The sequence below is a fragment of the Meriones unguiculatus genome, chromosome 10 (genome assembly GCF_030254825.1).
Source record: "Meriones unguiculatus strain TT.TT164.6M chromosome 10, Bangor_MerUng_6.1, whole genome shotgun sequence".
Classification (NCBI taxonomy): Eukaryota; Metazoa; Chordata; class Mammalia; order Rodentia; family Muridae; genus Meriones; species Meriones unguiculatus.
Genome location: NC_083358.1, coordinates 3,171,546 through 3,197,858, shown reverse-complemented (window position 1 = coordinate 3,197,858; position 26,313 = coordinate 3,171,546). Strand labels below are relative to the sequence as shown.

Genomic DNA, 26,313 nt, shown 5'->3' with positions numbered 1-26,313 from the left:
TGGCTGCTCTGGGGAGAGGTCACGTACAGAGACCTTCTAGGTCTGTGTGATCCGGCTGGAATACAGACACACCTTTAAACTGGGAGACCGAGGCAAGCAAATCTGAGTTCAAGGCCAGGCAGGGATAGAGCAAGTTTCAGGTAAAGAAAAGTTTAAATTCATGTGTGGTGGTTACACACCTTTAATCCCAAACAATGAAGGTAAAGAGTCTGTAGAAGGAAACAGCCATACTTGAAAGTGATGCCTGAGTTCAGGAACAGTGATGAAGACTTGACAGAATAGGATATGGCCAACTCTCACGAGAAGAGAGAGGAGAGGAAAGCTCTTTAAGAGGCAATGCAGAGCGAGAGAAGGCAGTTTTACCAGGACAGTAGTAGAAAGACAGATTGCAGAGAGAGATCAAGCTAGACACAGGTGAAGACTGAACGAGCCAGAGAATGAGAATTAGAAAAGACTGCTAGAGTTAGTCTGAGGCCAAGGAGAGCAATTCAGAGGCCGAGAGAAGAGCCAGATTGAATTAGTCAGCTGGGAGGGGAGTCTGAGCCAGAACAACTGAGTTGAACCAGCCAGCGAGAGCTCAGAAAGAATAAGAAAGGATGAGCTTACTCAGCAGTAAGTCTCAGAGGCTGAAAACATTCTAGGCCTGGGTTAGATTGATGGAGGCTGGAAGCTTCCAGGCCTAGGCTAGCAGGAGGAGGCAGTAAGCCTCCCTGACAACTGAACCAGGAGAATAAGTTCCTTTCGCACTGTGTCCCGGCAGGTGGGAATGCACCTGAGACGCAGTGGGAGCACTGGGCTGCAGGGAATCAGCTGGGCGATGTTGCCGACCCCCCCCCCCCATCACCATACGGGACCATTCTGTGTCCAGGCAGCCCTGCAGGCAGACTGGGGTGTCCCTGACTCTGGAGTGCCCACACACTCATGGGGACCCATGAGCCTGTGGGGATAGCAGGCTCCTGTGCACGGGCCTGGAGCAGCCACAGAACTGGACAATACCCTTGGAGTGCCGGACAATACAAGCGTAGGTCTTCACTCAACATCCATTCAGAAGGTGAACACGTGATGGAGACCCTCCGCCCGAGACTGGCCCTTCCGGGATGGCTTTCCGGGCCTCACAGGTGGCACGCCTGAGTGGGCTCCCCCCTCCTGTACACACAGTGCACACGTCTGGCTGTACTCTGTACCAGACAGTAAGCCTGCCACCTACGAGAAAGTGGGGTCCCCTCCACCTCAACTCAATGGCCTTGTAGACACTGTCTGCAATGACTGTCCGCACTCCAACACCGACTGGTGCCAACTCTCTATTCTCTCACGCTGGCCTTGTCAGACAGACTCACTCTGCAGGAAGGAAGGACAGGAAGTGCAATCCGTAACCCTTTCAACGACTCGCTGTTGACTATGCAATACATCCTCCTTGGGAAGGTTTTACAACGGGAGGTTTCCTGGCCGACAGGAGCTGTCTTCTTATAACACACCAGCAATCCACACAGCAAGGGCATTGCTATGGCTCTACTGCACTTAACCAAAGAAAATTGGAGTTTTGCTCTGTTGAAGTTGGGAACAGAAACGTGACTGCTTCACTTCTGTGTGCAATGCAGGGGTGGGGCTAAAACATCACGTTAGGCTACGGCACTTGAGAGGGTGAGGCCAGAGGAGCTCAGGTTTGAAGCTGGCCTTTGACACACTGGAAGCTCCAGGGAGCCTGGGCCACGTGGCAAGATGCCATCTTGTATACAGTTACATGTGTGTTTGTGTGTGTGTGTGTGTGTGTGTGCGTGCATGAGGGTACATGTGTATGTGAGCAGAGGCCAGAGGTCGACCTTGGATGTCGTTCCTCAGGAGACGCCCTCCTTGCTTAAGGGGTGACGTCCCTTTCTTGCCATCTGGGGCTCCTTGAGGTGAGGCTGTCTGGCCGGCAGGTGCAGAGAACTCTCCACCCGAGTGCCGGGATGACAGGTGCCCGGCAGCACATAGCCCAAGCATGCTCAGGGGGAGGCAGGCTTCATCCTTGTACCTCTCTTCACTAAGCAACCCATCCGCCCAGAGGAGACCCCCCAAAACGTCACATGTTTCCATGAGTCTCTCTCCAGACTGATGACTGTTTTTGATCTTCTTTTTAGTTTTTCTAATTTTATGCCCAATTTTTGTGAAATATGAGGTATTAACACCATATTTAACCTAACATATTTAAATTAAACATCTGCTATACAAGCTTGCAGAAAGGGAGCGGGAGAGAGGGGCCAGCTGCCAGCACAGAGCGGTTCTGTGTTTTCCAAGGTGTGCCATGTCCACACACAAGCTCATGAAGTATTTTTAAAACTGTCCTAGATTTTCTTCAACTATTACAAAAATGGTTCCCAACATTCTTTTGAAGTTGGCTCAGCTTTTCTAGTCGTGTGGTTATGGGTGGCGTCTTCCCCATTTGTGTTCACTATTTCTCATTAAAAACAAAAACTGGAGCAGGGCTGTGGATGTGGCGGAGCTGGTGGAACATGCAGCCGTCACACAGGAGACCCTGGGTGTGGCCCCAGCACCATAAAGAGCTGGGTATGGTAGAACACAGCTGTAAGCCCGCCCCTCGTGAGGCAGAGGACACAGCTGGCTTACAAGTGCAAGGCCATCCTTGGCTATGTCCAAAACTGGCCTGGGCTTTGAGAGACTGTCTCCAAAGGAAAACACACACACAAAGGACCGGGAACTCGCTGGCTAGCAGTTGACCGCTGAGCCCTGAGGTTGCGTGGGGCTGCAGTACGGCCTGCCGGGCCCAGGCAGAGCCACACCCAGGGGAGGCCCCGCCACACCTACCATAAGCCGCTGCACTATCTCTCGGATGTCTTCAGAACAGTTGTCCACCGAGGTCAGCAGCACACACTCCCCCCGCTCGTAGAAAACTTTGATGCTCACTAGCCCCGAAGTCCAGCCAATCACGTCCCGGCAGGAGCAATTGAACACCACGTTCTTGGAGCCCTTCTCTATCAACACGAGGAACTCACTGGAGACCCCGAGCAGACACTCGATGTCAGCCGACTGCCCGAAGTCCCGGGCCACCACATGCCACATGATGGCCCCGGTGCTGAACAGGTGCGCGTCCTTCCTTGGCTTCACGCGCTCTTTCTTCTTTGCACCCAGTGTGATGAAGCTGAACTTCGCAGAAGTGTCCACCGTGGCAGTAGTGACAAAGTTCTCGGCCAGGTCCTTCAAGTACTCTTGCCGGGTCCGAGTGGCCATGGCCCTGAACTTTTCTGACTTATGGGCCGCATTTTCTGCATTGATTACCTTGGCTAAAAGGAAGTCCCTGAACACGGCTGACTTTGGAAAAGTTACACCTTTGGGGATTGGGGGACCGAAGGGAGGGACGTCTTTTGACCTGGAGACTCCAACGCTGAGGAGGAAAGAAAAAGGACATGAGACGAGCTGTGGCTCTTTCCCTTCCTTGCGGTGACATGTTCCCACACTTATTGCACAAACCTGAGGAACAGAGTTCACATCCCCAGAAAGTACATCAGTGAGCTCTGATGTACTTAACTGAGAGGGTCTGAAGACAGAAGAAAAAGCACTCTAACTTAACCGTGGTTTTCAATATGCATGTACACACACAGGCAACGTGGATCCCCCCAGCAGGTGTATACTATACATCCAGAGCATGCAGATAGTCATATGTACACACACACACACACACACACAGAGAGAGAGAGAGAGAGAGAGAGAGAGAGAGAGAGAGAGAGAGAGAAAGAGAGAGAGGATGGGAAAGAAAAAGAGAAAAAGAAAAGAGCCCCATAACCCAAGAAAGACAAGCAGTGCGGCAGGGTGCTCCCGTCAACAGACAGAGCTGCCCCCCACCTCGTGCCCTCCTAAGATACAGCCCCAGAGACTCAAGGATGTGGCAGGGCTGATGAAGACGGTCTTGGGGCTCTGAAGCACACAGGAGTTTAAAGTCATCAAGGTGAGTGTGACTCTGGGCCTCAGTGGCCCTGCCTGGGAGATCCTAAGAGTTTGCCTGCCATTCACATCCCTGACAGGCCACACCATCTTGCTGAGAGGCTAGTGTCAGCCATGGGCCCTGGTTCAGTCTCCCAGGAGAGCAGAAAATGAAGGCCTTCTCTTCTAAGCTGCCAGGCATTTCCTTTCTCAGGGAGGAAAGCAATTACTACTTGCAAAAATATAATTAGAATGGCATGAGGCTGGCTAGGGAATGTCAGGCACATGGCAAGCTTACACAAGGCCATGGGTTCAAATCCCAGCACTAGCAAAAATAAAGAGAAGTTATTATCAGGCAGGTTACGATCCCAGCACTGGAGAAGCTGAGTTCCTGGCCAGCCTGGGCTACTCGGTGGGAGAGGAAGGAGGAGAGGGGGGCTGCGGGAGGGAGGGAGGGAGGGAGGGAGGGACTAGTGGGGGCGGCCGCAGGCCCACCTGTAGCACACGTTTTCCGTACAGGGGCTGTGCGCCTTCACTACGACGAAGACGTGCTGGAAGTGCGAGCGGATGTTCTTGGGCGTGAACGGAAGGGCGCCCGGCTCCTGGAAGACGACCGTGACGATGTCGTTCCCGATGTGCCTCTTCCTCAGAAGCTGCGGGGGGGGGGGGGGATCCAGGTTGACACGCTCATGTTAACGCAGCCGGCTGCTCCTCTCCGGAGGGAGGACAGGGACAAGCAGAGCCTCCTGGGGCCCCGGGGCCTCCAGCATGCTCACAGCCGGGTGGGCCACAACAGAAGACCCTCAGGAATGGAACCTGAACGTCCAGTGTCATCAGAGAGAGCACGTTGCCTGCGAGGAACGCCCTGGGCTACACCCCGCTATCCCTTTTACTTAGAAACCTTCCTATTTCCTCTCCTCTTATCCAGCTAGTTCTTTCATTCTAAAATAGCAAATTAGTGTTCAAAATACTTTATAATATATGTTACAGTTTAAGCACTTCAACCCAGAGGAGGACACACAGCCCGGGCTTACAACACAGGCTCCCATGCCGGCTGGCATTTCCAAAAGAAAACCAGGAAGCTGCCTCCATGGGTAGCAAAGGTCTTCAAACTAATTAACTGAAACTTGGCTTTTTGATGCAATATGGATTAATTAATGAATCCAGGATTCCACTACACTAGTAGCCAGACAACCCAACCTTTTATAACCCTGCAGAACTGAACAGTCCAGGGGACTTCAGTGTTCTAAAAACACCTACTGAGGTCACTCTGCCAAGAATGCTTTTCACCCCAAGTGCTTCCTGGACAGTTCCTGTGTCAGTGTGGAGGGAAGCCGGGCACACTCCACCTGGACACACCTCTGTGCTCTTGAGGTTTGGCTCTGAACCCAAAAGCTCATGAGAGAACGCTTGATGACCACCTGCAGTGCTCACAGGGAAACTGGCAAGCGAGCAGACTCAGGGCTCCGACCTCCACTGGATAACTCTATGAAGGATTCATAGCGAAAAGCACTACTGAGAAGGGGTGGAAATGAGGAAGGGGGCTGGCTGGAGGCTGCAGGCCCCTGGGGAAGGCCCTGGGGCACCCTGTGTCCAGCCCAGGCTCCCAGACGCCAGAAGACTCCTAGCTTTTCTCCGACAGGCCCTTCTGCCTCACCACAGTGAGCAGAAACACAGCCATGTGACCATGGGAGGAAACACTGAGGCTGTGTGTTACCATAGTCCTTCCTGTCCACACTGACGTCCTCAGACGTCCTGTCAGTGAGAAGTCTGTGGAGGTTCCAGCTCTGCTCCGCCCTGTACCTACGTCACCCACTCTCTCTCCCTGGCTGTTTCACATTTCTATAGTGCAGCCTGCCCGAGCACAGGAGGCATGCCGACAAAGGCGTGCCCAGCACCAAGCAGGAACCAGGGAACATTTGCTAAATGAATGTTGAGGCGCACACCCACGTGCCCCACACTTGCACTGAAACCCTGCTCACCTTCCTGTGACCACATGCCGAGACCCGCACGAGGCCCTGGCAGCGCAGTGGGCGTGAGCGCCACACACTCAGACGCGGCCGCTCACCCCGCGGGGGCGGTGCTGCCCCCGCCGGGCTGGCAACAGCGAAGGCCGCAGCCTGGCCCCTTAGTTTATTTGGCACCCACAGAGCATCAAGTTCAGCCTCTGAAGCCTTTAAAGCCAGAAGTGAAAGGGCTCCACAGTGCGCTCTCTGGCTCACTGGGAAGACAGTGAAGAGCCAGGGAAGTGACAACGGAATGCTCCTCTCTCAGGGTCCCCCAAGGGCCAGTGACACCCACGGTCACGGCCTGAACAAGTCTTAATTATATCCTGTGCCTAAACTTCCAGGCACAGGGAAATCACTGAACTGTGAGAGAAAAGTTTTGAAACATGTTTTAATATATAGAAGCAGATCCCCTGATCCCCTGTCCAAATCTGTATTTTTTAACACAGTTTGATACACCTTTAAGTATCATGGAAAAAAATTCATGGGAAAAATACAGTGAAACCTGTACTAGATGCAACAATCCCCCTTCCTGACTCTGGAGATGCTTATTTTCATGTGTTGTGCTCAGACACGGGAAGAACAGACACGAAGCAGCTACTAGACCAACCAGCCTGGTGCCGCCACTGGACACACCTACCGGATACAGAAGACAGCCTTCCTGCACACCGTTCACTTAGAGGGCCTAGGACCTTAGAGCTAGGAGAACCATGCGGGGGGCAGGGGCTCTGCAATCACTGTGCCTGTGCCCCTGCACTCAGACCAATGCCCTATGAGCACGGGAGGCAGGCAGCCACTACAGTTAAACAAGGCCGCATGTTCTTGCTTCCCACAGAAGCGCGGAAGCTAGCCGGCAGTTCTCGGACCCTATCAACAAGGTCCCTCAAACCTGACTGAGGTTTCAAGCATTCAACAGCATGCAGCCCCTCCTGTGGCCACACTCAATATGACGGCGGCAGTAAACCAGCCATGCCATGGCACTTTACAATAAAGATGAAGACATAGGCCAGACGGTGGCTTTTCAGTGTCTTCCTGATGGGGCCAGCCAGCCCCCCACTTCCCCAGCCACCCTCCCACTGGTGTTCCCGCCCAGGAGTGGGGAGCTGCTAAGCACAGAGCCACCTGTGTGCTTCACCCTGCAGAGTGATGGCTGGAAGGGAGACAGCGTGCGTGCAATCTGCTTAGACAGCACTGAACGAGGCAGGCCGTCCACCACCCACAGTCCCCTCAGCTGGAGCAACCAGGACCCAGAAGGTGTGAAAGCCTTTACAGCAGGGCTTTGGCCAGTCTAACCAGCCCAGGCCCAGCCAAGCACTGCAGCCTGCAAGTCCACAATGAGCAGAACACCAAAACCTGCAGAGCCACACTGGGGCTGAAGTCTGGGCTTGACGCCCGGCCAGTCAGGGCTATCTGAACCTCACACATGCACTAAGAAAGAAATGGTTTCGGTGTGCCAGGCACCATGCTATCAGCTCTTTTATGAGCCTTCTCTGAAAGGGTGTCTCTTCCACGGTGAAGTGTGACGCTGCCTTGTAGAGTTCTTGGCGACATCATGATGGCTGAGCTGTGGTTTGTTCAGAGAAGGGACGCACATACAGCCTTAGGAGAGGCCAGTGCTTGTGTATCCTGGTGGAGATGTGGGCCCCGGGGGAGGGGTCTGTGGTCCCGGGGCCAGGAGGGCTTCTTCTGAGGGAAGGGGCTCAGGTCTGCTCAAACCCCACGACTTCAGTGTCTCAGCAAGCAGCGCCTGACTGGTTTCTTACAGGGACAAACACGCAAAAGTAGGTGTCTGCCCACAAGTATGGGCCAGTTAACAAGGTTCAGACAATCTGCTAATGAGACCACAGGTACAGGAAGGGCTGGGGCTCCAGCTGGCCGAGGCCTATGGCGGTCGCCACCCGCTGGTCCTCAGACCTTCCTGCTCTTGGTTCATGGGCATCATTTGTGGGATAAGAGGGCAGGAAGAGTCAGGAGAAGCCCTGACCTGACAACATTTTAACACCCATGCCCAAGATCAGAGAGCGCCACTGCTTAAGTGCGGACAGAACATTCAACAGCAACCTTCGACCAGCAAATGCCTATTACATGCCAGGTGTAAAGAGGTCTCTAAAATGACTGATGCATCCAGGCTGGCCTCTATACAACACAACTCTAGGAACAGGGACAACGAGTATATGCAAATTTTGTCACCTAAAAACATCCACGAGATTATAAACAGGAATAGCAGAACTCGGGCACACTGCACATGACAGTGTTTCAGGGGCTCACAGCAGGACTGGGGGTGGCGGCCAGTGATCCCAGCATGTAGGCACAGAGCTTCAGAGGTGGAGAGCAATCAACAGTGGAAAATGCTGTGGATCATTCAGGAAGGTCAGGGACTGAGCCAGGAGTCTGAGAGAAAAAATTCAGCTGTCGGATACCAAGAAGGGAGGTAGTGAAGCTCGGAGCATCTCTCCTCACTGCTCCCCAGTATCCTGGCCTGAGGAGCTCAGAACTAGTGGCAGGGGGGAGAGGTAGGTGGCTTTTTCCTTGGGAAAAAAATTATAAGTTTTGACTCAATTCATGGATGTCACAAGTTTAAGAAAATCAGAAAATTCAGGACTAGAAAGCTGGCTCAGGAGCTCCTGGCTGCTCTTGTGGATGGTCTGGGTTTGGTTCCCAGCACCACATGGCGGCTCACAACCACCCGCAGTGATGCTTCTCAGCACACACTCACACAGACTGGAGGTTTCAGAAAAACTGGTCTCCATGGGCCCACAGGCACTATCAGAAGGTATGGCCTTGCTGGAGGAAGTGTGTCGCTCTGGGGTGGCTTTGAGGTCTCAGATGCTCAAGCCAGGCCTAGTGTGGCATTTATTTCTGCTGCTTGCAGATCGAGAAGGAGAACTAACTCTCAGCTACTCTCCAGCACCGTGTCTGCCGCAAGCCACCATGCTTCTCTCCGTGAAGATAATGGACTGATCCTCTGAAACTGTAAGTCAGCCCCAGTTAAAGGTTTTCCTTATAAGAGCTGCAGTGGTCATGGTGTCTCTCCACAGTAATAAGACGCCAATTAAGGCACACATAAAATAAGTCTAAAAAATTAAAATAAAATAAAAAGGAAATGGGATAATTCTGCTATTAATTATGTCTCGTTCTTCAGATACGCTCAGGCCACTCTGTGGTCCCTGCTTTGGTCTGCCCAGGGAGGCAGGCATGGCCTCCAGAAGCAAGTGTCTCGGTCCTGCCTTAATCCCAACACAAATGCCGCTGCCGTGACCCCGCAGCAGCTCAGGGCACTCAGGCGGCCTACCTCCTTCAGCCTTTAGCTCTACCTTGGACAGAGCCCAGATTCTAAAGGTGCGCGGTGGAGCTGCTGCCCCCAGGACCACCTTACACCCCCAAACTCCTAAGCTCACGGTGCAGCCACAGCATTGGGAGCACTGGATATCACTGCCAGCAGTTTCAGGGAGAGAACTCAACCGGTTTTATAGCTATACAAAACATCCTGTTAATTACTTCGTGATGTTTTAGGCATCGTTAAGCTTTCAACACATCTTGAGTCTGTGGGAGTGACTGCCAGCGCAGAAGGCTCTCCTTGCACAGAGGGTCAATACATTGCATCGTTAAGACAATGAAATAAACCCTGATGAGGATCGGCACGAAGGACAGCTCCAGCCCCCACTGCAGCTAGTGCTCATAAAGAAGTTATTTGCCCGTGTGTAGAAACCTGTCCGCTCAACATAGTTGTTCTCATAGAAACATGGTTGACTGTCAGCACAACAGGAGCAACCGATGGCTTAAGCGTAAATGCTCAGCCTCACTCTCACACAGGGCTACCTGTGTGGCGGCTGTGGGACCCTGGGAGGAGGTGCTGGTAGCTGTGGGGTGCTGGCGGCTGTGGGGTGCTGGGAGGAGGTGCTGGTGGCCATAGGACCCTGGGAGGAGGTGCTGGCGGCCGTGGGGGTGGCAACATGCTGCAATGCGCACCAGAGTCCTTACCTGCTGCCTGTTGTTCGGCATGTATGGAAGCAGCGTGGACACGTGGAACATGAGTTCGAAGTCTTTGTATGTGGTGTAGAGGGAGTGAGTCCCTGTAGAATCCGCTGAAAGCAAAGTAATTCAAGAACTAGTGAGGCAAGCGCACTCAGGGCTCTTCCACGTGGTGATTTCTGCAAAGAGCGTGTGAGCTGGGAAGCACGAGGCGCCCTGTGTGTGAGCCTGGACACAGCCTCTGGCACTCTCTGCTTGGGTATCAGCGGCTCTCGTCTGGAGCTGGCCCCGGGCCTCTGCTCGGTAGCTTTCTACTGAGCATGCTCTCACACTCAGGGACCCAGCAAGGAGACTGTGGCATCTTTCTGATCATCCTTCCATGAGGCTGGAGAGACCAGCAAAGTGCTTGCCAAGTGAGTGTGGGGACCTGAGTTGGGGCTAGAGTGTCCGTGTGAAAGGCTGGCATTTGATGGGTGTGGAGACAGGCAGCTGGAGGTCGCTGGCCAGCCACTGTAGCCTCATCAGTGAGCTCCAGGTTCTCGGAAAGAGCTGATTTAGAAGTAAAGAGGACGGGCCAGCAAGACGGCCACACAAGGCAGAAAATCTGAGTCTGATCCACAGACCCACACATGCCAGCAGGATTCGGGGCTCACACACCCCTAACCCCAGCATTTCTATGGCAAGACAGGATGTGGAAAGAGAACTACCCCACACCCAGGGATCACACAGCCTGGACACTCCCTGCAGCCTCAGGAAGGAGACACCTGCCCCAGCAACACGGAAAGAGGAAATGAACTGCTCAGAGCTGCCCTATGACCTCCACGTGCCTGTGACGGTACATGTGTGTTCAGACTCGTACGTGAGGAATAAGAGTCAAAGCCATGCAGGGTGGAGAGCAATACAGGAGGGTCCTGACACTGACCTCTGGCCTGCACAGGAACAGCTGTGCACCCGTGCGATGTCCACAAACATGTACACACCCACACACCACACAGAAGTGTTTTAAACAGGAGGTGGTGGTATCTGGACTGTTGACTGTTTTAAAATATACATGAGGCACGAAGGTGCACACCCCGAAGTACACGAGCTACACACATGCACATGAACCTAAGCATACACACACGTGCCCACGTGCTTACTCTTGTTGTCCAGCTGAGCCCGGTACTTGCTGAAGCCTTTCAACCGCACTCTCTGGCCGAGGAGGTCCAGGAACTCCTCGAAGGCGGGCCCCGCGGTCTCGTTGTTGTACATTTCCTCCTCCGAGCTCTGCCCGGCTCTGCAGTACAGGATCCCAATTTTGTGCTGGAAGCTCAGCTGGAACGAGAGGAAACATGATGAACTTGGCTGAGACTCCAGCCTGGCCGGCTGCTAGCCAAGTCAAGGCTGCGGAAGCCTGGGATCCGGTTCCCAGGAAAGCCTGCTGGGAGAAGTCCCAACGCAGCTCTCATCGAGCAAGAGGTTACGAATAAGCTAGAGAAGAGCGACAGCCCCAGGGAATAGCGCCTACGGCTGGAGCCATGTAGACTCTGAGAGAAAGAGTGGGCAGCCCCGGCCAGACATGGAGCCGACACGCAGCCGAGCAAAGGCCCGTGGAAGGGGCAGCACGGCGTAACTGGGATTCTCCAAGTTCCGAAGAGGGAAAGGCCATGGACTTAGAAGCTTTTCTTTCTCTGGCTCTCTTGTCTTTTTCTCCTGTAATTTGTTTGAACATCCATGGAAAAATGCTGGCTGAAATGAGGGAAATCAAATCAAATTAAGGTCTGGTAAGAAAAGGATTCCAGGGAGAACCGCAATGCGTGCGCATGCACAGAAAGTGTTTTGTTTCTGCCATGGTAAGTTTGGTTGTTCAATTATAGTCATTTCTCACATTTTTGACTATTTTGAAAAGAAAACCTTGGCTGCGGTCACGGTACTTCAGAAGGAGCGGTAGCGGCAACTGAGCAGTTCCTACCTCACAATCCGACCATGAAGAAGTGGAAGCCACAGATTTCCTCAGGAACCAAAGAGAAACCAGATCCAGCTTCAGCAATGGCTTCTTTTGCAAAAGCCCCACCCCTCGGTCCTGCAAGCAGAGGCCTTGAGCCTCACATCAGCAGCAGCTGGGAAGACTGACAAACCTTTAGGGTGCCAGTTCTCCGTAGATGGCGGATTCAGTGCTGAGGCGGGAAACAGCGCCTAACAGAACCCCACCACTGACTCCAGCACTGTGCAAGGCACAGTGACAGGCAGCTCGGGGAGCAGGAGCACAGCCAACAGTCCCATCACCTCTACCCACGGCAAGACAGTGTTGGTGCTTCCTGGGTGACCACAGCAGGCTCCGGAAGCCTCTCTCTCTCTTGGATGGGTGCACAAGCATGTCAGAAGCAGCTTTCTCTGCTGACAGGTGCCAGGCTGGGTGGGCAGTGTGGGCCACCAGCTTCTTGTCTCCAGGGTGACAGAGACTCTGGCCTTGGCTGCGAGAGGGTGCGGCAGCTACGGCCGCATACCTGGTAATGCTGGCTTATTCTTTACTGAGGTCACGAAAGGAAACTTCCCCCAAAAGAAAATCACCAAGTACACTTTAAAATCGCTTCGCTGTTTCCTCATGAGCCGCAGGTGCCCTGAGCTGCTCTGGAGATGTTTTAGGGTGTGCAGAGCTTTAGGACAGAGGCACCTGACTTTCGAGGAAGGCCAGGCTAACATCAAGAGGCCCCAAACCTGACTGTGCACACATGGGCAGCCCTCACCTCCCGACTTCTCCCTGCACTACCCGAGAATATGCAGTGCCCACCATTAAAACCACAGCACACCAGGGCCATCACTGCCACGCCCTGTGTCCTCGAAGGTGTGGTTTCAAGCTGGCTGGGCAGAGCTCCCCATGGGCTGGCATGTGTCTGCTGACTCCCCACGCCTGGTAGACACATGCTGTTCCTTGAGCAAAGGGTAGCTACCCGAAGATGAAATCCTGGGAGATTCCCTGCTTAGAATCCTGCTGTCAACTTTACATTCTGTCATTCTGGAACCCCAAACCCCCAAACTGTGACTGGATCTATACCTGTGTCAGAGGTATCTACAGCTTTGGAAACGTGAGGGCAGGTGTCAGAATACAGAGCCTGTAGATACAGGGACACATGGAATGTGGGCAGGAACCGGGCTCCACTGTCTGTTCTCTAGTGAGTTGCCAGCAAGACAGAGCTCAGAAAGAAGAGCTTCCAGGGATGCAGAGCCGCTCACCACAAGCTGGCAACACTCTAATGAGATTCAGGAGGCAACCTATTGGCACTTGGCCTCTTTTAGATACTGAAAAATGGTCAAAAATGGCACTTCCCTGGAGGCCAACAGCAGGCTCCGCTGCTCATGTCCACGTCCACACAGACAACTCCCAGACCACGCTGTCATTCTCAGCTGCCCACCCAGGCTGATCTCCACACTTAGCTGTGCTTTGACCCACCCCCAACCTGTCTCAGATAAACTGCAGCCAGGGACATGAGAACTCTGACACACTCAAACACTAGACTGTCAAGGTTTCCTATGGCTCAGGGCTCTGGACAGGACAGACACACAGACAGCAGGGACTCAGCCACATCTATTCCTCCTAGGGCAGGGTCACGGCTAGACACTGTGTCCCCGACACCAGAAGCTTTAGGTGCTGTTCTGAACAAGGATGGCCTCTGCAGTAATAACTTGAATGCTTAGCCACCAGGGAGTGGCACTGCCTGAGAAGGATTAGGAAGATTAGGAGGTGTGGCCTTGTTGGGGAAGTGTGTCACCCAGACCAGCCTCTCTCTGTTCATGGATCAAGATGAATGACTCTCAGCTCCTCCAGCACCAAGTCTGTCCGGACGCCCTGATGACAGTCAAACAACTGTAAGCCAGCCCACAGTTACCTGCTTTCTTTTACAAGAGTGGCCTTGGTCATGGTGTCTCTCCACAGCAACAGAACAGTGACTAAGACACTTTGTTGTTATCAACAAGAAGATTTAAATACGAATGAAGGGAGAAAAGAAAGGAAGCCTATGAATTTTCTTGTCAGTCAGGCTGCATTTGCAGCAACTCAGCTCAGCTGGCCGGGTGGACCTGGCGCCCTTAGGAAGCAAACCTGAGGTCCACCTGTATCTGGGCCATGCGGCTCAGGAGCAAGTGGCAGCTTCGTTTAGGACAGACTTTGCCGAAGACACTGTAACGTGTGTGTGTGTGTGTGTGTGTGTGTGTGTGTGTGTGTGTGCCAGCCAAAGATGCTGTAATGAGTGTGTGTGCCAGCCTATGAGTTCCCCACTGTGTATACCACAACAGTCTCTTTAAAACGGAGAGGAGGGAGTGTGCAATGAGCACAGAGAGCTCTCACAGGAGACATAATTTCAATTCCCAGCACCCACACAATGGCACACAGTTAGCTCTAACTCCATCTTCAGGGAAGCGAGTGCCCTCTTCTCATGTCCTACATACCCACAGGAAAACATTCACACACAGAAACCCAAAGAAATATTTAAAAAAAAAGCAGGAAGGAAGGGGGCTGGAGAGATGCTCGTGTTATGAGCACTTGCTGACCTTCCAGACAATCTGAACTTCCAGCATCCACATGGGGGCTCACATCTGCTTCTAAGTTCAGCTCCAGGGCATCTAACACTTTCTCCACAGGCAGCACATACGTGTGGGGCACACACACACACACACACACACACACACACACACACACAGAGTGGCATTACAGAAGCTGAGAGGTGAATACATAAAGACAATGTGTCAAACCCCTCAAGGCCTTAACATCATAACTTCTTTTCAGTTCTCCATAGTGCTCTGTCTCCCTGCTTGAAACATCTTCCCCAAATCAAAATGAACAAGCTAGAATCTCCACTGACTGTGTCCTGGGGGAAATGAGATGGCCAGGCACCAGCCACAGGAAGCAGAATGACTGCAGTCCCCAGGAGAGAGGAGCCACAGCGAGGTCAGTGACTATTCAAATACATGGACTTCTCCTTTGGTGTGTTGCTGCCCTCACAGGCAGATTTGCTCTCAGGAAAATAAACAGGAGGAAGAGGGCAGTGTCTGGGTGGTGGCGAACCGCATCTCTTTTAGGGGGAAATAGCCTCTCTTCCCACAGTCCTTGATTTCTGCCGGAGCTGAGAGGTCAGCTGGCACTCAGGTCCAAACATCACCACAAAATAAAGACAAGTCAGCATCACGCAGCCGGGAGACAAAGCAAGGAAAACAGCTGTGGCCCCTGCCTCCACAATCCGCTCACGGCTGCCCAGAGCTAAGACAGTGTTCGGCCGAGGTTTTAGAGCCCCTGGCACAGCCTCTGGCCTCACTGTGGGAACACAGCAGGCCACAGTTTGTCAACTGGATTCACCACTCTGCTCCCACCCAGAAAGACCCCCAGGGCTTGGGGAAAATGGGCCCTCAGTGGGGTTTTCTAGAGCTGCCTCGGGGAACGTACCCTTCACTTGGAGGCATTCCAATAAATGGCCTTACACAAGAACCTGAGAGCCTGGTGTGGCAGCTCATATCTGTAACTCTGGCTACTTGGGAGACTGAGGCAGATGGGTTCTGAGTTCAAGACCAGCCAAAGACACAGTGAGACCTTACCTTTTGGAGGGAAGCCCCATTTTCACACACCCCGACCCTGCACGCACCCCCACCCTGCACATACCCCTTGTTCATCCAGCTTGAGCAGCTGCTCTGGGACCTTGGGTGAGTTGGCTGCCTGCCGCAGGCACTGGATGCTCAGCTCCGGGACCACATACTCCAGGACTTCCTTGAGGGGCAGGCCCCGGGCGGTGCCGTGCCGGGCGGTGGAGGGGACCGCATCTTCTAGGATCGCTCCTCGAAGGGTGGTGAGCTGGGCAAACAAGACTCCAGTTAGCGCCTGTTGCTGAGTATTCACAGGGACCTAACGGTTTAGCAAATGAAAGCCAGGCACTCCACCTGAAAGCAGAGGCAGCATCCTCTTTCTCAACAACAGCCCCCCAGCAGGACAGGGAGTCACCACAAGGGCCTGAGGGTGAAGGGGGCAGGGCAGAGCTACACCAAATGCCCTGAAGCCCTGTGGGAGGCTGAGGAGGGAGCACAGGGCAAGCCCGTGCCCTTCTCCTCTGTACGTTTGTCCACTCGCTTCTACTCTTTCCCGGGCTGCTGCTGAGTACCAGCTGAGCACTCCTGGGGCTGAGGGGGACTGCTGGACCCCGTCCTGGGCTTTGCTCTACTCCTCCCCGGGCTGCTGCTGAGTACCAGCTGAGCACTCCTGGGGCTGAGAGGGGGACTGCCGGACCCCGTCCTGGGCTTTGCTGAAGCCTGGTGTGCAGTCTGATGACAGTCGCCCCCATCATCTCATGGATTTGAATGCCTGGTCCCTCGTTGGGGGAACTGTTTGGGAAGGACTAGGAGATGTGGCCTGCTTAGAGCAGGTGTGCCACTGGGAGCAGGCTGTGAGGTTTCAAGAGCCCATGCCGTTCTGCTAGCTCTCTCTCTGCTCCCAGCTTCCAGACCAAGGCTGTGAGCTCTTAGCTTCGGTTACAGCACCGTGTCTGCCTTCCCGCCTGCGGCCACAACCCCTGCCATGATGGTCAGGGACTCTAAGCCTTGGTAACCATGAGCCTCAGTAAATGATGTCTTTGATATTGCCTTGGTCATGGCGCCGTCACAGAAACAGAAAAGTAATCAAGACACCTGGGTGACGTCACGCTTCCAATCATGACAGGGAAAAAGCCACTGCGGTGGCCAATGGCCCCACTGCTCGACCTTGGGAACAGAGTATGTCATAGTGACACCCGGCACATGCACAGTGTTCTCTGTGCATCAGAAAGGCTGTGCCCTGAGCTAGCCATGCTGTCATCGGGAAGGTGACTACAGTGACAGCCACCAGCACAGCTGCTTTCATCAATTATTTAAGCTTAATCACTATCTTAAACTTCAGTCTGCACAGGTCTGTCTTCGAAGCTGTCACTCCCGGGAAGGGCTCAGCCTGTATGAGCAGCGAGCGAGCAGCGCCAGCAGGACACCTGCACATACCAGCTGAGTCACACACATCACTGTGACTATAGAAGCAACGGAAACCAGAAAAGGTTCCTTCCTCTGGCTTAAGGCGGTCAGCTGGCGCTTTCTGGAAGGCCCCGCTCTGACTGCCTGGGCCAAAGAACCAGGTCCTGACACGCCTCAGGGTGTCTGGCGTCTGGCACTGAGCTGCACAATGAACGCAGTATCTTGGTTGTGTCCTGTCTCGAGGCCAGTGGGTACCACAAGCTGCTCTTGCGTGGTGTGGGCAGGATGGACACGTGGCCATTCAGGTTCCCTGTGCCTGGCAGAGGCCAGCCCCGCTGCAGGCTCATCTTCTGCACTCAGCTTTAAACTCATTTCCAATTGATGGGAACTGTGTAGCTCACTGTGGTCTTGTCTCAGCCCTGGAGCCTTCCTCCTTCACCGCGATGTCGTGGTGCGTGAGGTGGTAAGACCACAGCCACCTAAAACCCAGGGCAGGCTTCCAAGTCCGCCCTTAGGGGAAAGCCACGGAACTGTCGCTCTGTGTCCTTAAACAGCAGAGGACTGACATCGCAATTCGGTTTTCTAACATTTCCTAAAGTGCCAGTGAGTGTGGAGGGTTAGACTCCCCCAGCGGCTTCTTACCTCACTTGTCCTGAAGGCCACCCTGTAGTTGAACTGGGACCCTTCCTTCTCCCTGGGGTCTTCTACTTTCTCCCGCCGAATGCTGACTGCCACAGGGCCAAGGTTTTCATCTATTCCAAAGTAGTTCTGGTGCTCTGGGATTCCAAAGAGCAGATTTAGGACAGAGAGAGAGAGAGAGAAAGAGAGAGCATTGGTTCATATGGCAAGGGCAGCGCCGCGTTTCCTCTCGCACCGTCAGGGTGGGCCATGAGCTCCTCACTCCAGCAAAGCTGGTCCACAGACAGCGCTCAGGAGTCTGGCTCGCCATCCTCAGCGCTGAGGAGGGCCGGCTTCTCCAGAGCCGTCAATGAAGGCCGTGCTGCTCCCTTCCCTGAGAAAGTTGACCTTCTCACTCGGCATCAGGCTTCGGAGGTTACCCAATGAGCCACTCAGATTAGCCAGGGTAATCTTAGCTGTCAGTGGAGTGGCAAAGGTCACCCTGACATTAAACTGTCCCTAGTGTCTTGAGAAATTTGGAGACAGGAAGCACATGGAGGTTACTGGGCTGTGTAGGTCACTACTGCTCCTACAAACCCAGAACTCCTCCACCAAGTTCATCTTTCTTTCCCATAATTCCTTGGTCCTTGAAGAACACCCAAGTCAAAGAACCCCACGACAGGAGCAGACCTTGGGGTGTCCCATGTAGCAGGCGCAGGAGGACGTTTGTCTGTTCTGAGACAGGGTTTCCCTGCACATCCTGGACTCACTGAGATCAGGCTGGCCTCGAAGGCATAGAGATCCACCTGCCTCTGCCTCCTGAGTGCTGACTGCCCCGGCTAGGACACCCTTGCTAACGGATAGTCAGCCTTTACCCATCTGCTGACAACCACATGCCAGGCATCACTTAGCAGGGGGGATGCAGGGACCACGTTCAAGGAAGCAGTCCCCCGTCAGTGTTAGGACCCTCAGTGATGGGACACTCCCTGCTCTGGGGACAGCTCTCAGCCGCACATAACGAGGTCAAAGGTCACCACCTCTCTCTGAGCACAGCACAGCAGAGGGAGTCGGCCACGCAGAGCACAGGGACAGTTGAGCACTCACCTGTTAACGAAGGCTAAGGCACCTCACACAGTGATTTGTGCAGAGCAGGTGGCAGATGTGACCCCAGAACTGCCATTCATTTCTTTACGAACCCCCGGCCCTTCTCCAACGGCTGGCTCTCTCCTTAAACACTGATTTATTTTCATCCTTATGCAAAACACCACATTTGTCCCCTCTGAATGCCAACTTTTGCTTTTAGCTAATATGGCCCGACTTTCAGTTTTTGAGTTTGGGGAGCCTCTAGCTGTGGTTTTGGGCTCTGGGGACTTGTGGAGACTTGTGAAGTCATCAAGGGCCGCTGCCCGCTCCGCTCCAGCCAGCAAGGCCGAAACACAGGCCTCTCATTTCATACTGCTTGGAGCAGACTAGTGTAACGGATATTCTGCCTTCTGGAACCCGGAAGCCCAGCAGCAGCAAGGAGCCTGCTTTTGGAGCACAGGTGAGTCAGCTTCAGAAGAGAGATGCCCGTGTGGCGGGGACAGTTAGTGCGGTGGGGACAGTTAGTGCGGACCACAGGCAAGCTAACTGGCCCAGAGCTCCAGTGTCAGCAAACACAGGCCAGGCGTGAAGCAGCTGAGCAGCTCTCTGTGCCCGAGTCAGCAGTAAAGCAGCAACAGAGGCCACCTGCTCACTTCCTGGGCCTCAGCGACAAGGGCCCAGCCACTGCGGAGACCTGTCTTTACAGCAGACACTGACGAGTACAGAACTTTCCCAGTGGCAGCTAACTGTCCTTCCACGGATTTGGGGCTTCACTGTTCTTGGCAATGCCCTGTAGCTCTCTGTGATGGTCACTGGTTTTTCTTCAGATTTGGTCTCAGATTTTTAGAATTCATATAGTTCGTGTGTGTGTGTGTGTGTGTGTGTGCATGATATATGATATGTATGTATTTCAAAATCTCAACACTTCTAATTGTGTTTTCTGACAGAGTGCTGAAGATTTCCGATGTGGGTTTCCTGGGATGCTGCCAGGTGACTGACAGGGTGGACTCAGTGAGGACTGAGGCATATACAGTCCACTCACCCAGAAGCCCTGCTTTGAAGAACCGGGAATTGTTAGCTCTCTCTCATTAAAGATGACAAGGAGCACAATCTAGTGAACAGAGAATGAGGGAAGGTGCTCCCTGTCCCTCCACCCCCTTGCTGACCTGTGCCTCAGCCACATCTGGCATCCATTTCTGGCTCTGGCTTGGATTCACGCACAGGCCTGAATTTCTGGATGCAGATGCAGGCTAGGGCCCCACGGCCCACAGGCACCGTGCCTGGCCTGCCCGTGCAGAGCTTTGCCTCACCAGGCTCTGCTGGGAACCTCACAGAGCCTTTGGATTCAGCAAGAAGTCTGCAGGATGCCTGTGTATTTCTAAAGGAATTAAAATTCCCCTAGATTTGAGAACATGCTGTCTAACTCCCATACAGAGCATGCCCACAGACCATGAAGATGTGAGCACGGTCCCTGCCCCTCCCCCACCCTGGGGGAACAAAGGCAACTCTTTCAAAGGGCATCCTGCAGCCCCTTCGGGAAGCCCTGGCGCTCTGGACAGAGGCTCGCTCTCAAGCAAGCCCCTCAATAGCCATGTGCATTCAGACCCTCGCCCCCCACAGCCTGGCCTTATTTCCAAACCAATGAGCTAATGATTTCCATAAAATTGTTTCAAGAGTGAATCAAATGAAATCCTTCCCTGGCAGGATGGAAGCTGTGAGAAGGCTGTTGATAAGTTGAATGAAAATCCACATATCACACAGATATAATAGAACATGATAGGAAAAAAAAAAAAAAACAAACAAACCAGTTAACAAGATTGCAGTGTGGGAAATGAGAACTGCAGCATCTTGGTGTGTCCTGGCTGTTCTACCAAGAAGGGGGGGAATTCCTAACCCCAATGAGGAGACAGGACTGGGGTGCCCTGCCAGCCGAGGCGGCTTCTAGACTCCACAGAGTCTTGGAAGAGAGGTTAATTGTAAGTCACCTGTGGGTTGGGCAGGGGTGGAAGGTGCTCTGTACACCTTGAGGCCAGGGGTGAAGAGACAGATGAGGGCAGCTCTGGTAGGTTGTTGGTACTGAGGGACAAAGCACACTGCAAGGTCACGGAAGCCACCAGCCCCGGGACTCAGGCTCTCCAGGTGTCTGCCTCAGTCCCCCACAGGACAGTTCTACCTGCTAAGGTGCAGAATGACAGAGAAGCCTCAGTGTGGTTTAATTTGGGTAGTGCCACTGCCACAATGGAGCCCTGTGCCACGCTGAAACTCTTTGCTCCCCTGCTCCCTCCAAGTTGCCCCCACTCTTCAAGAAAGCTGATAAGGCAAGAAGAAACCAAACATGTCCTGTCAGGTGCCATTTTATAAAGGAGGGAGGTAGGGAAGCAGAAAGAAAAGGGAGAATGAAAGGACAAAAGGAAAAAATGAGGCAGGGAAGAGAAGGAAAGAGAGCATTAAGTCCACGATGTCAACTAGAAAATCCAGAATTCTGTGGAAGATGGCCTTTGGGCACACCTGTGGGCCATCTTCATCACAGCGCGACTGTGACTGGGACCCTGGGCTGCACAACCCAGCGAGGTCAAGCCCGATGCTGGCTGGCATTTCTCCCTGGGCTCTGACTGGGGAGCTGAGGTAGCAGCTGCTTCGAGCTCCTGCTGCTCACACTTCCCACTCACGATGGCCTTCGCCCCGAACTGTGAGCTAAAATGAGCCCTTCCTTAAGCTGCACTTGTCAGGGCACCTCAGCACAGCAACAGGATAGAAGCTCCAGGGGCAGAGGGGCATGAGCTCATGGTGGCAGCGTCAGCCCTGTGACACCCAGCCCAGCTGCTGTCACACAGGTGTCAGGAGCTGACCAGGGCTCTGCAAGACCCATCTGGGGTGAGGCAAGGACTCTTGCAAATGGCTGAGCTGAGAGACGATACAGCAAGGGGGCGTGACAGTGCAGAGCAGAGGTCGCCAACAGAGACCTCTGCTAGCCATCTTCCTGCCAGGCTCATTTCCTTCCAGACTCTCAGGAGAGGTGGGAGGACTTGTCTGAACAGGCCACGCTGCCGGCTGGCTCTGTGTACGGTGGCCGGCCGCCCCTTGGTTGAAGTTGCTGAGACACCTTTCCCTGACTGCCATGACCTCTGCACAGCAGTGGCCCAGCACGCAGAAAGCCTGCACAGGGGCCGACCCCGGGCACCAGGAGTTTCACAAGGAGAAAAAGAAAGTAAAAAGTGCCGTAGAGATTACCAGCAGGTCCCCTGAGAGCCATAGACAAGAAGGGAGAAGGGGAAAGATGGGCAGCTGTTCGCAGAGCCTGGCCCTAGAGCCTGTCCTGGTGGGCCTGGGTTAGCCACAGTGCTGTGCAGTGGCTGGTGAGCCTGCAGGGGCCTGCGGCTAGTCCAGCTCGCTCGGCTCTGGGGTTAGGCTGGTCTGTTCACCTGAACCCTCAGGCTGTGCTCCCTAACGACTCCAGGCAGGCACTCCTGCTGCCGACTCCATCTCGAGTCACACCGGGTCATAGGCAACGCACGGAGCCCTGAGGAAGCAGGAGTGTGCTCCGCACTAAAGCTCAGCAGCTTTCTCTGCGGTCACTTCTCCTCAGCCCCAGGCTTCTTCCCAGCGGAAAAACCAGTGTTTCCACATCTCAATTCTGTGGGCTTCACAGAACAGCCTAGAACTCAGCTTCCCAGCTGCTTCGGTAGCCCTCACCATGCACTCCAGGGTGTGGACACAGGAATTATTTCTGGGAGGATATGAACTGACTTCTTCACCAGCCTCAGTAGTCTGACAATGCTCTCTAGTGTCTCCATCGTCTCCATCAGAAAGCAAGGGAAATAAATCACTACAGCGAAGCCTGCAGAACAGGTTACAGATGAGCACAGACTTCCCGGGACAGACCCTGAAGTCACTAGCAAGCCCAGTGGTGGCAATGGCTGGGGCAATGATTGCTCTTCTCACACACACTTTGGGTGTGAGACACACTGAGTGGGAAGCTGTTAATCATTTGCACAACAGGACCAGAGAAGCCTCTTCACCCTGATACCCTAACTCTCCAGCACTCAGCTGCCCAGACGTTGAGCTGCACAGACTCTATTTCACAGGTCAGCCCTCAGCTGTGACAGGTCTCAGTGAGGAGGCCTGTTCCCTTTGACCCCTCTGGAGAGCCTAAGCAGGATCCCCCTTCCAGGATCCCAGTCCTCCTCATGTCTAAGAGCTGGTGCCTAGGGACAGGCACAGTAGGGGTACAGTCAGGCACACACAGAAACACACTTCAGAGGTTCTGGGCTCTCCTGTGACAAGGACAGAATTCAAAGCAGTGAGAGTTGGGAATGGGCAAAGAAGGGCACTGGTAACCAAAACTGTGGCAAAGCAAACAAAAGTGAAAGCAATATGATATAGTATAATATAATATAATATAATATAATATAATATAATATAATATAATAAATTTTGTAATGACACCAGAAAGAACTCTTAGCTCCTCATCTCTGCCCAAATAATCCTATTTTCAGAACCATGAAATCTGGTTAATTCAGGAATTCTTTCAACAGGGCTTTGACATATGGTTTGTTTCTCTGTGTAGCCCTGGCTGTCCTGGACTCGCTTTGCAGACCAGGCTGGTCTCTAACTCACAGGGATCCGCCTGCCTCTGCCTCCCCGAGTGCTGGGATCACAGGCGTGCAGCCTGGCTGAACAAACGAGGTTCAAGAGCAAAGAACGGCGGGAAAGCACTACGGAACTCTGCAGTCCATCCAGTGTGAGGAGCCATGGAGAGGAACAGGCAGGGACGCTGTGATCACAGGACGCCAAGTAAGATGGCATCAGAGGAGGGTGCGCTCTTGGTGGGGATGATCAGCATGGCCAGATGTTGGGGCTTTTAGCTGCAGGGGATGACAACTGACCAAGAACTGCCCAAGCCCAGTGGGCCATGGCCCTAGGACCTGGGGAAGCAGCTCTAAGGCAGTGAAGCCCATGGCAGTCCCGGAGACCGGTATGATTTCAATGTCCCCTCAGGTCCCTATGTTAGGCAAAGGGTCTGTAGCTGAGGCGGGGGGGGGGGGGGACTGCTTTGGGGAGCCTGAGAAACTCTAGGACATGGAACGCAGCTGGTAGAGCGGGTCATTGCAGTTGTGTTGAAAGAGACACCTGATCGCCAGTAACTCCCTCCGTCCTTCCATCCCTTCCTCCCTCCGCCATCACTCCGTCCCTTCCTCTCTTCCTTTCTGTCCACTGTGCAATGAAGAAATTCTGTGCACACATGCTCTCATGTCCACACCAAGAACACACGGACACTCGACTGTGGACTCTGAGACCATGTCAAAACAAATCCTTCCTCCCAAGCCATTCCCTGGGCATTGTGATGCAAGACCACGGCAGCCGGGCCTTTTGACTGCTGATGTCTTGTAAAAGAAATGGCAGGGAGGGTGGAGGACCCTACCTGACACCCAGCCATCCCTTCCCTAACTGCCTGTGGTCTCAGGAGGGGCGAGAACAAGGGAAGAAGGCTCCCATGTGGGCAGCCGTCTGCCATACATGCTGGGCACAGACTTTGCACATGGCCGCCGCAAGGCCACCTGTAACCTGCCCACAACCACCTTCGCCCACACTCCAGGAAGTCTAATGGATTCACTGGCTCCCTGGAGCGAATCTTGACGGAAGTCCAGCTTGGTTTGTCCTTACGACACTTGGGGGAGGGGGTTACTTATGTGTCCCCAGAAAGGAACTGATGCCCAGCAGTGGGGAGACGAGAGCCCCGGCCCCGGACGCCTACCTTTGCCGTAGAAGAACTTGCGGTAGTAGTAGGCCCCAAGGTCAACGTGCTCTATGATGTAGCGCCTGACCCTCTCCCTGTGGACGGGCTGGTTCTCCCGAGGCACCTCCAGGACGGAGACGCCAGCGTTGGTGCAGTGTGAGCTGAGGGAGGACTCAAAGGAGCAGCTCTCCCCAGCGCTGAGCGCGGCCGAGCTGGCCCGGGACAGCGCGATGCGCCGGTCGCCCTCCCCGCCGGTCTCGTTGCGGAAGTACGGGCAGCTGAGGACCAGCTCGTTGCTTTTGCCATCGCCTTCGTCGGCATCTGGGTTCTCCTTGGAGTTGAGGTCCTCCTTGCTGCCCAGCGGGGACTCGCAGCCTGCGGCCGGGCCCGCGGGCACCGGGGCCTGGGACGCAGCCGAGGCCCCCGTGGTGATGTTCTTCCGCTTCCCCACGCTGGCCCTCGTGGCCATGGCCTCGTTGATGTTGAACAGGATGCTCTGCACGTCGTAATGGGCGAAGCACCTCTGGCACCGCCAAGGGCGGACGCCCCGGTCCCGGTGGCCCTCCTCCAGGTCGGACGCGAGCTTGAAGGTCTCGTGCTCGCTCTTTACCGTCCGAAGCTTCCGGAAGAGCGACGTCTCTACCGACTCTGACTTCAGCCTGCGCTTAAAGGGCTTGTCTCGGCCCCTCCCCATCAGGAGGCCGCCATCCCTGTAGTCCAGCCCCGAGATGCGCACGAACTCTCCCCGGGAAATCTGGGCGGCAGCGTGGAGGCTGGGAGAGATGGCGGCGTCACAGGGAAAGTAATCCGGGCAGTCGAAGGAGCTGGTCAGCTTCGGGTCGTAGCTCTCTAGGCGGTACCCGCGGAGCACGGCGAGGACGCCCTCTCCGGACAGCCCCTGCCTGTCTATGGAGGAGGTGCTCCCGTACTCCCGGTGCAGCGCGGCCCCCGTGTTGGGGTTCACGGCGCGCTGGTCCAGGATGTCCTCGGCATCGATGTCGCTGATGGTGACGTCGCTGTTACTCCTCTGCCGGATGGGGTGGAGCCCCCTCTGGGGAGAATGGACAAAGATGTCCCCGATGGTGTACTTGGCCTCCACAAAGTCCAGGTCCAGCTGCTCCTCCTGCTGCCTGTCGCCCTGGTCGTTCTGGCCATTCTGGATGATGGAGGCCACACTCTCGTAGCTCGACTGAGAGCGGCTCTCCCACAGCGTCTTGCAGGCCAGGTCCTTGGAGCAGTCCTTCTTAGGAGGCCACTCCGACACTCGGGCCCTCACTCCCATCTTGGGCACCGCTGGGGTACCATTGGCTGGTCCGCCACCGCCTCCGCTGCCCTCACTGGGACTGGAGGTGTTTAAAGGAGCCGGTCCCATGCCGCTATTGACGGCTTTAAATTTCCGAGCAAAATAGTCATCAGACTGCATGGTTCTGGAAGGTTCCTTGAATTTGGAGGCGGCTCTGCCAAGCTTGTGCTTCTCTCCCTGTGGTGGCCTTGGATCACTCATATCCACAGAGACGAGACGCGGTCATAAGCAACGGCGCGGTGAACGCCCCTCCTGGCCATCACACACTGTGACAAACACACGGGTAAAGGTTGGTTGTCTGGGTTTCATCTTCCTCAGACACAGCTCCTGGGACGCTCCGATGGGTGTGCTTCCTCCTCACTTCTCAGCAGCACTTCTCATGGTGTCGTCCACAAACATCTCCTTCACCTGAATTGGAGGACAGGAAACAGACAGCTGTGGCTGACACACTTAAGATCAACACGGCTCTCCGGGCTGACCTCTCGTCTCTCGCCCCTGCCTCTGCTCACACCAACACTCTTACTCCTGTGTGCACATTGCACGTTCACATGGCTTGGGTGTGCCTGTCTATGCTGATGTACAGGCTGACTGGAACTCTGATAGAGAACCACGACCACCACTCTTAGAGAAACTTTCCCAGGATGCACCAGTCACAAAACACCTACAGAAACAAATCCTACTTTTTGTCCTTCTCTGTTATCTTTAACCGTACAGAAATG

General features: G+C 54.2%; 1 protein-coding gene across 5 annotated transcripts in view; it reads right to left on the bottom strand.

Moving 5' to 3' along the window:
- Nucleotides 1–26,313, bottom strand: part of Sipa1l2 (signal induced proliferation associated 1 like 2) — a 143,256-nt gene that overhangs the window by 42,024 nt on the left and 74,919 nt on the right. For all 5 annotated transcript variants that reach the window (XM_021648419.2, XM_021648411.2, XM_021648429.2 and 2 more), the window contains exons 2-8: nucleotides 24,310–26,002; nucleotides 17,496–17,629; nucleotides 15,526–15,714; nucleotides 11,036–11,210; nucleotides 9,906–10,009; nucleotides 4,414–4,571; nucleotides 2,806–3,382 (exon numbers count right to left, since the gene is read on the bottom strand). In XM_021648419.2, coding sequence (XP_021504094.1) covers nucleotides 2,806–3,382; nucleotides 4,414–4,571; nucleotides 9,906–10,009; nucleotides 11,036–11,210; nucleotides 15,526–15,714; nucleotides 17,496–17,629; nucleotides 24,310–25,795 — 2,823 coding nt within the window. In that variant the 5' untranslated portion in view covers nucleotides 25,796–26,002. The remainder of the gene's footprint in view (nucleotides 1–2,805; nucleotides 3,383–4,413; nucleotides 4,572–9,905; nucleotides 10,010–11,035; nucleotides 11,211–15,525; nucleotides 15,715–17,495; nucleotides 17,630–24,309; nucleotides 26,003–26,313) is intronic.